The 12,943-nt window shown below is 65.4% G+C and overlaps 1 protein-coding gene across 5 annotated transcripts in view; it reads left to right on the forward strand.

Annotated features, from left to right (window-relative positions):
• Positions 1-12,943, forward strand: part of PACS2 (phosphofurin acidic cluster sorting protein 2) — a 214,643-nt gene that overhangs the window by 161,416 nt on the left and 40,284 nt on the right. For all 5 annotated transcript variants that reach the window (XM_059374177.1, XM_059374179.1, XM_059374178.1 and 2 more), the window contains exon 2: positions 1-88. This exon is cut by the window's left edge and continues 1 nt beyond it. In XM_059374177.1, coding sequence (XP_059230160.1) covers positions 33-88 — 56 coding nt within the window. In that variant the 5' untranslated portion in view covers positions 1-32. The remainder of the gene's footprint in view (positions 89-12,943) is intronic.

A 12,943-nucleotide genomic window follows, 5' to 3' on the forward strand; every position in this document is an offset into this window, starting at 1 on the left:
GCGCGCCCGCCGCGCTCAACACGCCGGTGCCCATGAACCTGTTCGCCACCTGGGAGGTGGACGGCTCCAGCCCCAGCTGCGTGCCCAGGTACGCCGCCGCCCGGCCGCTTTGTTCCCGCGCGCACCTGCCGGACGCCCGGGACCCGCGCCCGGACCCGCGCCCGGACCGCCCGCCCGGGCCCTGCGCACTGCGTCGTCCCCGCCCGGGACGGCCCGCCTGGCCCCGTCCGCCAGGGGCCCTGCGCCCGGGGTCCCCGCCCCGCACTGCCCCTCGGGGACCTGCGCCCCGCACCGTCCCCACCGGGGACCCCACCCGGGACCCCACCCGGGCCCTCGCGCGCGGGGAGGGGCAGCCGGGACAGTGCAGCTGGCCGTCCCCCGGGACCCGCGCCCAGAGTCCCCCCGCCCGGGACCGCGCGCCCGGGACCTGGCAGCCCGGGCCCCCGCCCGGGACGGTTGACCCAGGACCCGCACACGGGACCGTCAGCCCGGGGTCCCCCAGCCGGGGCCTCGCGTTTGCGCCCCCCTCTCGGGCCTGCGCGTTCTGCGGGAGCGACCTCTGACGCGTGAGGGCCCCCGAGGTCCTGGCGCCGCGGGAGGGAGCGGCGCGGGCTCCCCGAGGCGCGGGGCGCTCACCTGCTTGGGCTCCCGGGCGGCATCATGCACCTGTCCACGGCTGGTGGGGTCGGCTCAGGTGTGTCCTCTCTCCACTGCTGTCAGATTTCCTTCTGCGGCCAGCCACCCTGTCAAGCTGGGCGTCCTGAGAGTGACCCGCGGGCCCGCAGTGTCCGGGGAACAACTCGGGCTGGGACCAGGATTGTACGGTTTCACCCAGGACACGCCTCTTTACTCGTGGTCTCGCGGGGGCCTGCTCGGTCCTGCTGCCCCTTATCTGCTTGCACCAGGCTTCCGAGTTAGAGACACCTGCGTGTCCATGAGCAGGGCACTTTGCACCGGGCTGTCGATTCCGCTTTGGTGAAAGACTGCCCGCTCCCTTGACCAAGAAGTGCCTGGACCCCGGTGGGAGGAGCTGGCGGAGCTCTAGCCCACAGGCCAGTGCTCTAGCCAGATCAAGTCCACTCGGACGGGCAGCTGCGTTTCTCTTGGCAGCTTGGAGCTCTCTTGGTTTCTTCCTGACTCGGTGGTCCCCCATGATGGAGCCCTCAAGCTGAGGAGGGGCCAGACTCGCACCAGAGTCTGTTCTGAGTGGACACCAGACCTCAAGAGCGCTCCGTGGGTGAGGGCCTCAGGAGCGCCGTCCAGGCACAGGAAGTGGGTGGTGAGCTGCTGGGGGACCACACGCAGGCTCATCCTGCAGGTGTCACGGGGTGAGGAGTTGGGGTTCTGGTCCGTGGGGCTTGCCCACCACGCGTGCGGGGCTGGGAGGTCAGAGCACTCCTGTGCCAAGTGGACAGACTGGGCCCTTAACACACCCGCCAATCTGTATGAGGCCTCCTGTGCGACCTGAGGGTCAGCGTTACCAGGGCTTGCGGCGGAGGACTCCTGGTGCACCTGCCTCTTCTCTGGGAAGCCTCTGGGCTCGCAGCCACGCTGAGGAGCATGTCCCCGGGCCCAGCCCCCTTACCCTTGCCCATCCTGGGCATTTGCCTTAGAGTCGGGACTCACAGCCGGGATCCCTGAGGACTTTCCCCCTCACCCCCCATGCTTTTGTCTGTCCCCTCTGCGTTGTCACCACCACCACCACCCGGTCCACCACACCCGTCCCCCCCTTGCCTCCTGTGTCCCTGCCCCCTTGATACTCCAGGTGTCCCCAGAAGGGGGGTGCAGACAGGAGCCCGTCTTTGCTGCCCCTCCTCAGCGGCTTCCTGGGGCTTACCCAAAAGAGCCCTGACATTTACCTGGGGGTGCTGGGGGGTGGTAGCAGGAGAGGCCAGGAGGTAGGAGCTGCCTTTGGGGCGTGGCCTGCCCCTCCTGGAGCTGGTCTGGGACGTCCACTCCAGTGAGTGTTGGGGGAGGGTGTGGGCGGGGGATGTGGGGGCTGGCGGGACAGGGCTGGGGTTGGGAGCTCCGTGGCTCTGCCTGGATGGGATGTAGGGGTGGGGGTGGCATGGTGATGCCCCAGGGCCATCGAGTGGTCAGGGTGGGCCGGCAGAGTTGACGGGTTGACCGTCCAGAATGTTGGTTGGAGCGGGTGTCCTCCGACTTTACTGGAGAGCAGACACCCTCCCTGAGAGGGGGTGCTCGTCCCTTGCCTGAGCCTCCTGCGCACGAGCCCTCGGACGGGCTGTTCTCAGCTTGCTCCTGGGACTTTCTGTGGAAGGGGTCACACTCCCTCTATCCCTTTGAGTGTCTTGGTTTGGCCCGGTCTTTACGTTTTGGAGTGATGTTGCGCCAGTGGCTGTCCCTGCCGTGTGGTCCCTGCGGAATGACAGTCCCTACTGTAAGGGGACCTGGGGCTTGGCCGGCCAGTTTCGTCTGTGCTGCGGTCGGCACCCGAGTGCCGGTCCTCTGTGCGTGTGTAGCTGCAGGCGGCCGGCCTGGCGTCAGCACCGGCCCGTAGTGGGGTTTGGGGGGCTGTGATCAGTGTGACACCGGGCTGCTTCGTGGAGCGCGGTCGCGCCAGCGCCAGCCCCCGCTGGCGGGGACGCCCGTCCCCAGCGCTGCATTCTTGCCAAGGTTTTGCCTGGCTTTTAATTTTTGCCAGTCTGGTGGTTGTGAAGTGGTGTTGTGGCTTCCACCTGAATCCCTCTGATCACTCACGCAGGCCGCTTGCACGTCCTTGTCCCTTCTTCGGCCAAGTTTTCTTTTTGCTTCTCATTTTTGTTTTTCTCCTGGACTTGAGTCTCAGCATCGTCTTCAGGGGACGGTAATCCCTGCCCGGCCAGAAGTGCTGGACAGTCTTTTTGCAACGATGTGAATTTCGTGCCGGTCTGCAAGATCTGTGCCCCTGCCTTCGGCTGGGCTGGCTCTTGTTCCCTGCTCGGCCCTTCTGATCGTGGTGGCAAGCTCCCTGCTCCCCACAGGGCCTACTGCCAGGGGTCAGGGCTGTACCTCGAGGGAGGCCCGACTGCGTGGTATCCTCGAGGAAGCCTCCCGGCAGTGCTCCTCCCCAGTGACCATCGGCAGCTGTGTCCCAGCCGCCTCCTGGGCGTGCCCCGCTGCTGGGGTTCCCCAGGCAGCCTCCTGGGTCCCCACCCTGCATCTCGGCAGGTTCTGGGTCCTTTTACACCATGAGCTTCCTACTCCTGCTGGACATTAGTCACCAGTTTCTAAATGCTGTGAGGCCGCCCGTCCTCTCCTGTGCGTGTTGTTCCCTCAAATCTTGGACGAACTCCTTGTGTGCATCCTTAGTGTGTTTGCGGGTCCTGGTTGCGGGTCTGCATGCTAGAGGGATGTCCAGCCGGCAGTGCCTGTTTTGGTGATGCTGTGCCCGCCAGCCACATCCCAGCGAGACCATGCACTGCTCTACGCCTGCAGGCCGGTCCTGTGGTTCCCAGCCTGGCGCCGGTGGCATGCGGCTCCCGGGGACTCCACAGCTCCCCCCATCCCACGGCGTGGCACCTGGTGCCGCGGCTCTCAGCAAGCGGCTGGGTTGTTGGCAGTTGGAGGCTCTGGGGCTCAGAGCCGCTGCGACCGCCCGTCCAGGGCAGGACTTGGGAAGTCGCTTGTCGCCGCTTGTCTTCCAGAGGAGCGGCCGTGCGGAGGTGGGCACCTGTCGGGTTCGGGAGGAGCCGCGGTGCCCTGCGGTGGGCTCACGGCCGGGGCCGTGCCACTCGCCACACCGCCGTGCGGGACTACCAGCCGTCTGACCACTCCTGTGCCTGACGGGCGTGGGTGTCAGCATGACAGACGGGTGTCGTAAACACTTCTGAGTGTCCTGTGACTCTCCTTGACCCGCTGTTGTGTCACGTAGGGTCACCTCAGGGAAATGGTTTTCTAGCGTTACGCAGACCTTCCGTCCCGGAGGAGGTCACGCAGCGCCACCCTTCTTGCTTGCTGGTGGGCTCCGGTGATCGCGACCGGGGACTCGTGTGTGGATGCGTAGGGTCTGCGATACCCCAGGGATGTGCTTCAGAGCAAGGGCTTGTCCGGGGTGCTGTGGGTCGTTGCCGCGAACCTGGAACCGTGCGCCCTCGGAGGGTTTGGGGAACGTCTCCGGGAAGTCACCGTACCGTAGGGCTGCTCTGTGGGCAGCACAGCCTGGGTTCAGGGCTGTCCGCGGGCATAGGGCGCTCGGCCCGCCCGAGCTAGCTTCTTACAAAACATGTATTCCTGAGAATTTGTCCGCTTTGTCCAGGTTTTCAGGTTTATTGGGACCAAGTTGAGCAGCTGATCTGTGCGCCGTGCTCTTCCGTGGGTGGGCGGGGGTGGGGCGCCCGGCCGGGGCCCGGCTCCTCGCTGTGGGACCGAGCGCTCGTGTGTGTCCTGCCGCTTCTGCTGCTCGTTCTGGTTCCTGAGGACAGACGCGCGGCTCCTTAGTTCTTCCCGGTTTCCTCTCGTACAAGCTGCGACGTGGACGGTCGTTCCCCTGAAAATACACATATTTCTTTCAATCTCCCGCCGCTCTTTCTTTAATCTGTCGGGATTTTCGGAGTTTCTCGAGAGACAAACATGTGGGGTCTTTTCTAGTTACTGTCCCGTGAGCTTCCCACGGCTCTTCTCTTGTCGCGCTGCGGGCGGAGAAAGTGCTCGGTGTGACGGCGGGTCCTTAGGGTTTTTGGAACGTGCCTTCTGGCTCCGTCTGAGCCGCTTCCGAGCCTGCTCTGTTTGTGCTGACCAGGAGTGTGTGTCTGGCAGTGGACGGTGTGTGAGGTCTCTCCGCGCACAGCAAGCCTGCTCGCTGAGGTCGGAGCTCTGTTCCCCTTTCTGTCTGCGGGACGAGCGTGGAAACCTAACCTGGTGCGGGACGGACTCATTTCTCTCCGAGTTCTGTCGTTCTGAAACCAAGTTCTCAGGCATACCCGTTTGGTTAGAGCACCTCCCCGTGGGGCGCCTGGGTGGCTCCGTGGGTTAAGCCGCTGCCTTTGGCTCAGGTCATGATCTCAGGGTCCTGGGATCGAGTCCCGCATCGGGCTCTCTGCTCAGCAGGGAGCCTGCTTCCTCCTCTCTCTCTCTGCCTGCCTCTCTGTCTGCTTGTCATCTCTGTCTCTGTGTCTAATAAATAAATAAAATCTGAAAAACAAACAAACAAAAAAACAGCTCCCAGGTCTTCGAACTTCAGGCTCATGTGACTCTGGCCGTGCTTTCCTTCCGACCGTGCGCTGGCGACGGAGGCTCTGGGTGGCGTCTGCCTCCTTCTTTCCCGTCCTTTGGGTCAGACCCCGCTTCCGTACGCCACATGTGCTTTTGGTTCTTCGCCGCGGATCTGGAATCCATTTCCGTTCAATCCGACAAGCTTAAGTTTTTAGCTAGAACTTTCCGTCTGTTGTCATTTATCAAAATCATTGATATTTGGGTTTATATCTATCATTTGATTTCTGTGCTTATCATTCTCTGGTGTTTATGTCTGCTTTTCTCTCGCCTTCCCTCACCTCCCACTGACTCTTTTCCTTATTCTGGTTCCACCTCATAGAGCAGTCTGAAATCCGGCGGTGTTTCTGTCTCTTCCGCGGCGACTCTGTGACTTGCAGCTGCTCGTGTTCCGTGGGGAAGGAGCAGAGGGAGAGGATCCCACGCAGGCGCCACAGCCAGTGCGCCCAGCGCCGCACCCCGCGGGTCGGTCTCGTGACCCTGAGATCACGACCTGAGCTGAAACCAAGAGTCGGAGGCTTCCCTGACCGAGCCCCCAGGCGCCCCCATACTGGCTATATTTCAAAGTTAATTTATCTTTATCCTATTCCCGACAGACGCGGGGACGGACCCCAGAACCTGTTATTTTGACCCAACCCTTGCCTGCTCATGCACCGGGTTCAGCATTCATCGTCCTGCTGAGCTCACGAGGCGTTGTTGTTCCTTCGCTTTGTGTGCGCTGGGTCACCCTCGACGCTCACCACTTCCCTTCCTCCTTCGGCAGCTCGGCACGTGGAACTGCTTTCTCCCTTTAATGTCTGAAGATGCATCTTTAGGGTTTGCTTTAGTGAGGCTGTGTCGGTAGCTAACTCTGTGTTCTCGAGACGCTTGCCCTGGTTTCTGGAGGGTGTCCTGGGGGTGGGTGCAGGCGGCGCCTCCGCTCTGCACATGGACAGTGTAGCCCCTGACTGTGCTCGGTTTTGCTCTCGAGCAGTCAGCTGCCCACCTGGGGAGAGTCACCTGGAGGTCTGTCCTTCTCCCTGGTGGCTTCGTGGTCCCCTCTCCGGTGTCCAAGCGTGGCTTTCTCCTGATACTGCCGTGGTCAGGGTTGGGCTTTCCAACTCTGGAGTGCTGGGCCGTGTCCACGCCCTCAGTCTGGTGGTTGCCCCTGCCCCGTGCTGTGTGTTCTCCCATCGCGGTGCGTGTGTAGTGACCACAGGGTGGGGGCGTGGTGAGCACGGGCTGGGCAGGGTTCGCGTGTGCCTGTGACGGTCGGCAGTTTTCAGCCCTTCCTTCTACTTCTGTCCACGTGCCGCTGCCCCTGCAGCCCGCACGAGGGCCACTGCGGCTGGCGGCGATGGCGCCGTCTCCCAGCCCTGCCCCAGCCTGGCACAGACGTTGAGGGGCTATGGTGAACGCTCCTGGAGCTGAATGGAGGGGCTCTGCTCCGGACAGTGGGTTCTGTTTCACGTTGGGAGGAAGCCGGCGTCGCTCTCCTTGGGGGTGTGTGCTGGGGAGCGGGGCAGGCTGGACCATGGGCCGCGCCAGCAGTGAACTTCGCCCGTGGCTGGGGCTGTCAGATGTGGGCATGGGGGCGGCAGGCTCTGAGAGTGGACCGGGTGCTTGCGGCGTCTGAAGGATCAAGTCTGCTCTGGGGGAGAGGGAGGAAGCCGGCTCCGCAGCCTGCGAGCTGTGAGGTCTGTGGGGCGACTGTGCGCCTCCACTGCGCCTTACGGAAGCTCACTTCAGCCCACCCGCACATGTGTGTGCATACGTGTGCGTACGTGTGCACGCCCGGGCCGCGTGTCTGCTTCCGTGCCTCCCGCACAGAGCAGGCTTCTGTGAGGAAGGGAGCAGCTGCTGTAAAGAGCCTGAGCAGGGGGTCTGCTGGGGCACATGTGTGGTCCCGTGCGGTGCCTACGGGTCTGTGAACTCAGTGGGGACCCCTCAGGCACCTCTTGGATCTGGCACCCACCCCCTGCTTCTGCCCAACGCGCTGGCCGTCCCACCAGCAGGGCGGAGGACGGAGAGTGTCCATGGTGCGGGGGGGAGGGGACGGGTCCAGAGAGCGGCTCTACACTGGGGAAGGACGGTCTTTTCGACCCTGTGGTGGGTCAGTCTCAGGGGTCCTCCTGGAGCGGGCACACGGCGACGGGCGCTCAGAGGCTGGTGGGCAGGGTGGGGAGAACTGGCTGCCGGGCACCTGGGCCCCCCGCGTTGGGCTCCACGAGTCTCGCGCAGCACTGCCGCCGGCCTGGCCCCCGGACATCTGTGCGTCCCCGCGGGAGGCACCAGGCAGAGCATGGACTTGACACAGAGTGTGGCAAGTGCGTGGAGCTGCTGGCCGCGGCCTGGCCTGTGCGTCGTGGGCTCCCATGGTCGCGCGGCTCGGCGGCGGATCGGGGGCTCGCTCTGAAAGCAGCGTGCGAGTGTTCCCAGGCCGCTTACGTCCAGGGTGCCAGGGTCCCGGCGTGCAGGGCAGGCACTGCCAGGCACTGCGAGCGCCAGGGTCTGGTGCTGGCCTCGGTGTCACGCCGTGTCTCCAGCCTGCACTGGACCCCGGGCCCCTGGAGGAAGGCTGTGTTCCGTGCTCCGCCCCTGACTCGGGGAGAAGCAGATGCCCCTCAGGGCCTCTGTCAGCACCGTCCACGGGCAGAGCCCAGCTGCTGCTGGCCTGGCCCTTCACGCCCCGCGGAGTCAAGGCTGCAGCCCTGGGCCTGTGGTTGGTTCACCCAGGGTGGGTCCCCAGAGGAGGGGCGCCTGGTAAATGATGTTGGCGGCACCTCAAGGGGCAGAGACGGTGGTGGGAGGCGCCAGAGAGCGGGCGCGCCGCCCTTCTTGTGGCCAGCCTCGCCGTGGCCCCGGCCACACGTCGCCCCCAGCCATGGTGCCGAGACCCTGCGGTGCAAGGAGAGGCCCTGAGGCACCTTTGTCCCTGTGGTGGGACAGGATGGGACAGGGTGGCCGTGGCCACAGGGGGCTCAGGGGACACAGACGTCGTCCGGTGGGCTGGGTGAGCCATGGGAGGAGACTGGTCCGGCCTTTTCCTGCTACATGCTGGGTCTTGCCCTTGGCAGAAAGGGAGGTGCTTCGTCGGCCCCATGGCTGGTGGCAGCTGGCCGGGTCCTGTCTCGGTGGCCGTCCCACGGCTCCAGCGTGCTCCCCTGCACACGTGCTGTGGGCCCAGGTGGGCAGCGCGGGTTCAGGGGTCTGTCCGCGCTGTCACCCTCTGGCCGCTGTGGCGGTGGAGCCCTGTTGGTAGGGGCTGGCCCCGTCTCTGTCCCCTTAGCCCTGGGCAGGCCCTTGGAGGCCCTTCCCTCCACCCGGGTTTGGTTGTGCCTCCTCCAACCTGCCGCCTCTGCCCTGGGGGGGCCACACGGTCTCTGGCCTCCTCCGTGTGGCACAGGCTCCTCCCTGTCCACGGCCGCTCAGTGGGGAGGGCACATGTGGCCCATATTGGGCCTGTGGTGACGCCCCCAGGGCAGACCCTTGGGTGGCCGCTGGGGTGATTGTGTGTGAGTCAGAGCCTTTGACCGGTGCCCTTGGGGGCGTCTGCATCTTCCACTTAACCTGAGGCTCAACTTCTAGGGTGACCGCTGCTGACCTCATGCCCCGTAAGGGCGTGTCTTTGCGTCATGGCCGGTTAGCCCTGCCCTGGTCTTGGATGAGCTTGTGCTGGCCTCAGCTACCGCGGCGTGAGGAACGGCTCTGTGCAGGTGTCCCCAGGTCCCAGGAGGGCGGGTGTCCCCATGCTTCTGAACTCGGTGGGGTGCTCTGTGCTGGCTCAGGCCCCACAGCTCACCCCTGCCCACCTGGGAGTGGACACTGCATCCCCGAGGCACCTAGAAGTGGCTCAGGCCGGGTGTCCCGTGTGGGGTGGGCTCTGGTCAGTGAATCGTGGTGCTGAACCGTGGGCACGGCTGGGTGCAGGCCGCCTGGAGGCGCTGTGCAGTGGGCATGGAGAGGCAGTGGGGCTTGGGGACCCTCCTGTGCTCTACAGTGGCCCAGGCTGTCCACCTCAGCCCCTGCTCCAGGCTGGGCTGTGCTTGGCAGTGGGGCCCCCTTGGCTGTGAAGACCTGTCCCGGGATGTGGGCTCTGGTGACCTGGCCCGCAGCTGCTTCACTGTTCACTGGGCACCCCGCGGGGGCCTGGGCTGCGGCCTGTCCTCCGTGGCAGGGGGGCTCTTGCTGAGGCTTGATCACGTCCAGAGGGCACTGGGGAGCGGCACCAGTGCACCCCCTCTCTGGCCGGCTCTGGCAGGAAAGGAACGAGCGGGCCGTGTGTTTACAAACACAGAGCTTGTCCAGTGACGCATCCCGAGGCAGGATGATGAACTCATTTGTGGGTGTGGGGTCCCCGAGAGACAGGCGTGAGGACAGGGTGGGGGCTGATCTGTGGCTGGGGTGAGTAGGGCCCTACTCGGAGCCGGCCCACGGAGGGAAGGTGGTGGCGGTGGCGCAGAGGAGAAGGGGCAGCCGGGAGGCTGAGGGTCTGGTGGGGCACACAAGGGCTCCCCACCAGCCGCTGGGCTCTTGGGCAGCACCGCGGGAGCGGAGGCCGTGTTCGTGCTTTCTGCCCAGCTTGTGGGCGCTGCTGCCGCCGGTCCCTGGCGAGGAGAGAGAGGCTGAGGCCTGGGGTCTGCGCGGGGGTGGGGGGGAGGATGGGCTAGACTATCTGTGGGTCCCAGACTAGGTCACTGTGGCCCTGGCAGGTCATGGAAGGTTCCAGAAGTGTGTTGGTTTGTAGCCCAGCCCTGGAGCAGGACTGCTGAGGACCAAGTCCCCGAGCGTCCCCCATGGTGTTGGTCTTGGCAGAAAAAAGCCTCATGCAGGGGGCAGATCGGCTGTGGGGGCCGTGGTGAAGGTTTCCCAGGAGGGGCTGGTACGGGTGGGGGTGCGCCCGTGCCCTCTGCCCAGCACTGAGGGCCTGCTCGGCTCTGCCCTCGCCGTCTTTTTTTTTTTTTTTTTTTAAGATTTTATTTATGTATTTGACAGAGAGATCACAAGTAGGCAGAGACAGGCAGAGAGAGAGGAGGAAGCAGGCTCCCCGCCGAGCAGAGAGCCCGATGTGGGGCTCGATCCCAGGACCCTGAGACCATGACCTGAGCCGAAGGCAGCGGCTTAACCCACTGAGCCACCCAGGCGCCCGTGCCCCCGCCTTCTAGATCTAGCAGAGGATGAATTCCTATTTTGTCTCTTGGAGAATAGTTTCCTCAAAAAAGGATGATAATGCCCCTTCCCTCCGGGGTGCGTGGCTGCTGCGGGGAGACGGGCAGGCTGCTGGGGCTCCGCGGTTAGAACAGGCCGCCATTCGGCACAGGGACCTGTCAGGGCGGGGACAGCTTTGTGCCAGCCGCCGCTGGGGGGACTCAGGAACCCGTGTCCTTGGAAAGCTGGGATGTCCCGCGTACCTGCCTGCCTGTGGCTCCAGGCAGAGAGGGCTCTGGGGACGGCGCGATTGGCCGGTGGCGAGGAAGCCACGCAGACCTTCGGGCTCTGCCACCGCCACTGCCCTTCCTTTAAGTTGCCGCGCGCTGGGCCGCCGCACGGAGCGTTGTGTTTACAGCGAACAGCAGCGCGTCTGATTAGCCGTCTTTAGAAGACGGCGTCTGCGGAATTCCCTCCACCCGGCCGCTAGTCCAGTTCCCACGAAGAGGAAGGGGACAGGGAGATCCCTGCTCCTGAGACATGCAGCCTGGTGCCGGACTGTGGGGCTGTTGGCCCAGGGGGACAGGCAGGCAGACCCAGAGTCGCACAGCAGGGAAGGGCAGAGTCGGCGGGCTTCGGTCCGACACCCTGGGCCGCAGATCGACCCTCACAGTAGGGCAAGGTGAGGCCAGGGCGGGAGTTCTCATCCTGCTGGCCCTGCGCTGGGCCCCTGGAGGGGCGCTCACGGTTGTTGAGGCCCCAGCGCGGCCTCGTCCCCTGTCCCTGTACACCCCTCCCCCACGCCAGGTGCCCAACTTGGCAGTCCCGTTGTCATTTGAGATTTGCTCCCTGGCCGCTGTTGCCTTTCCTGCCTGGAGGCGCAGCCCCCGGAAGCCGGCCCAGCCTGCTGTCCCCCGGCTGCTGCCCGCGGCCCTCCAGCACCAGCCTGGACACCAGCCTGGCAGATGGTTTGGGGGGGACGCAGGGGCCTCCAGGAGCTCTGGGAGAGTCTTGGGCTCTAGTGTGGTCCACTGGGGCAGGGGTCCTGAGTACTCTCTGGGGGTCTCACTGTGATGGAAGCACCCGGAGCGCTACTTGAACCGGGGGGGAGGCAGGCGGTGTGCGTCGTGGGGCACAGCGGTGGCGCTCTCCCCAGACCCGAGGCTCCGGGTGGCTGTGGGCCCACAGTCCCCCACAGGCACATGGAGAGGCGAGGGTCCAGCCGCCGTCCAGCTCTGGTCCTCGCCTGCCGGGCTACGAGGCAGGGCCCCCCTGACCCGGTGGTGGGGCACCATCCTAGCTCTTTTAGGCTGTGGGCACGGCGCTGCTTTGCATGGGGAGCTAGGGGTCCTGAGCGATGACTGCTGGGCCCTGGAGGATGCAGGCCATGACGTTGACCTGACCTCGGTGTGACTGTCCCTCGCTTGGTGACAGCTCAGGCGGTACCTGAACCTGCTCCCTGCTGGCCCCGGGGGCAGGGGTGTGCCTGAGAATGACTCAGTGCTGGGCCTGGGCTCCCTGAGCAGAGGGAGGGGTGAGAACACCCCTGGACACGGGGAGCCCGAGACCCAGGCTTTCCAGGAGGCCGCTCCTGGGAGGAGACGTGTGGGCACAGACCCCTTATAGGACCCCCGCTGGGGCTTCTCTGGTGACCCTGGGGGGGGGGGCGGCCAAGAGTGATCTGGAGGGCGTGGGCGTGTCTGGGAGAGGAGGTCGTGCTGGCAGCCGGAGGCCCGTCTCTGGGGCTTGGGGGAGCGGGGGAGGGGCAGGGCTGCAGGGGGCCGGTGGCTTTGGGGCAGGGGAGCCACTGTCCTGGCTCGACCCCCTGTTTCTCAGAGGAGCCAGTGTCAGAGCAGGGTGTGGGTCGGGGTGTGTGGCCTGGGGAGCACCGGCACAGCCCTGGAGGCCTTGGGCAGGGCCGGGCGGGCAGTTAGTGCTGCGTTCTCCGGGGCTGTGTGTGGCGTCTCACGACGGGAGCTGCTGGTGACGTGGGTGTGTCCAGGCAGCCGGAGGGGGGGGGGCGTGGAGGGAGGGACAGGGGCCACTGCTGGCGGAGGTAGTGTGGTCAGTGTGGGGCTCCTGGGGCAGGACCCCGGCCAGGAGGGCTGGAAGTGCCTGCGGGGTGGTCTCCCAGAGAGCTGGGCTGCATGTGCCCACGGCGTGTTGGTGAGAGGCCGAAGGACGCAGCTTCCCGGAGCTTTGTCTGGTGGCCTTTCCCAGCCGAGGCCACAGACGTGAGGACCACGGCCATGCTCCTTCCCTGCGGGTCTCTGTTCACGGACCCACGGACCCCTGGCCAGCGGAGCGAGCGGCATCTCCCTGTGGACCCTGGCCCTGGGGCCGGAGCTGCTGCTCCCCAGGTCGCCAGCAGCCCCCTGCCCCACTCGGGACGGGCCCTCGCACCTTCCGCAGGAGATCGGGAGGCGGCCAGAGCCGGCCGTGGCTCCGCTACCTGGGACAGGCCCCGGTCCTTTCCGCCCGCGTCCCGCTCTCGGTCTTCGGCGCATCTTGACATCATGTTGACATCACCGCGGTGCCTGCCGTGGCCGACGTGGTCCTGGCCAGCCCGAGCGCGGTCCCCTGGCGCTCACTCGTGAAAGCCAGG

Source organism: Mustela nigripes, chromosome 13 (assembly GCF_022355385.1).
Source record: "Mustela nigripes isolate SB6536 chromosome 13, MUSNIG.SB6536, whole genome shotgun sequence".
Classification (NCBI taxonomy): domain Eukaryota; kingdom Metazoa; phylum Chordata; class Mammalia; order Carnivora; family Mustelidae; genus Mustela; species Mustela nigripes.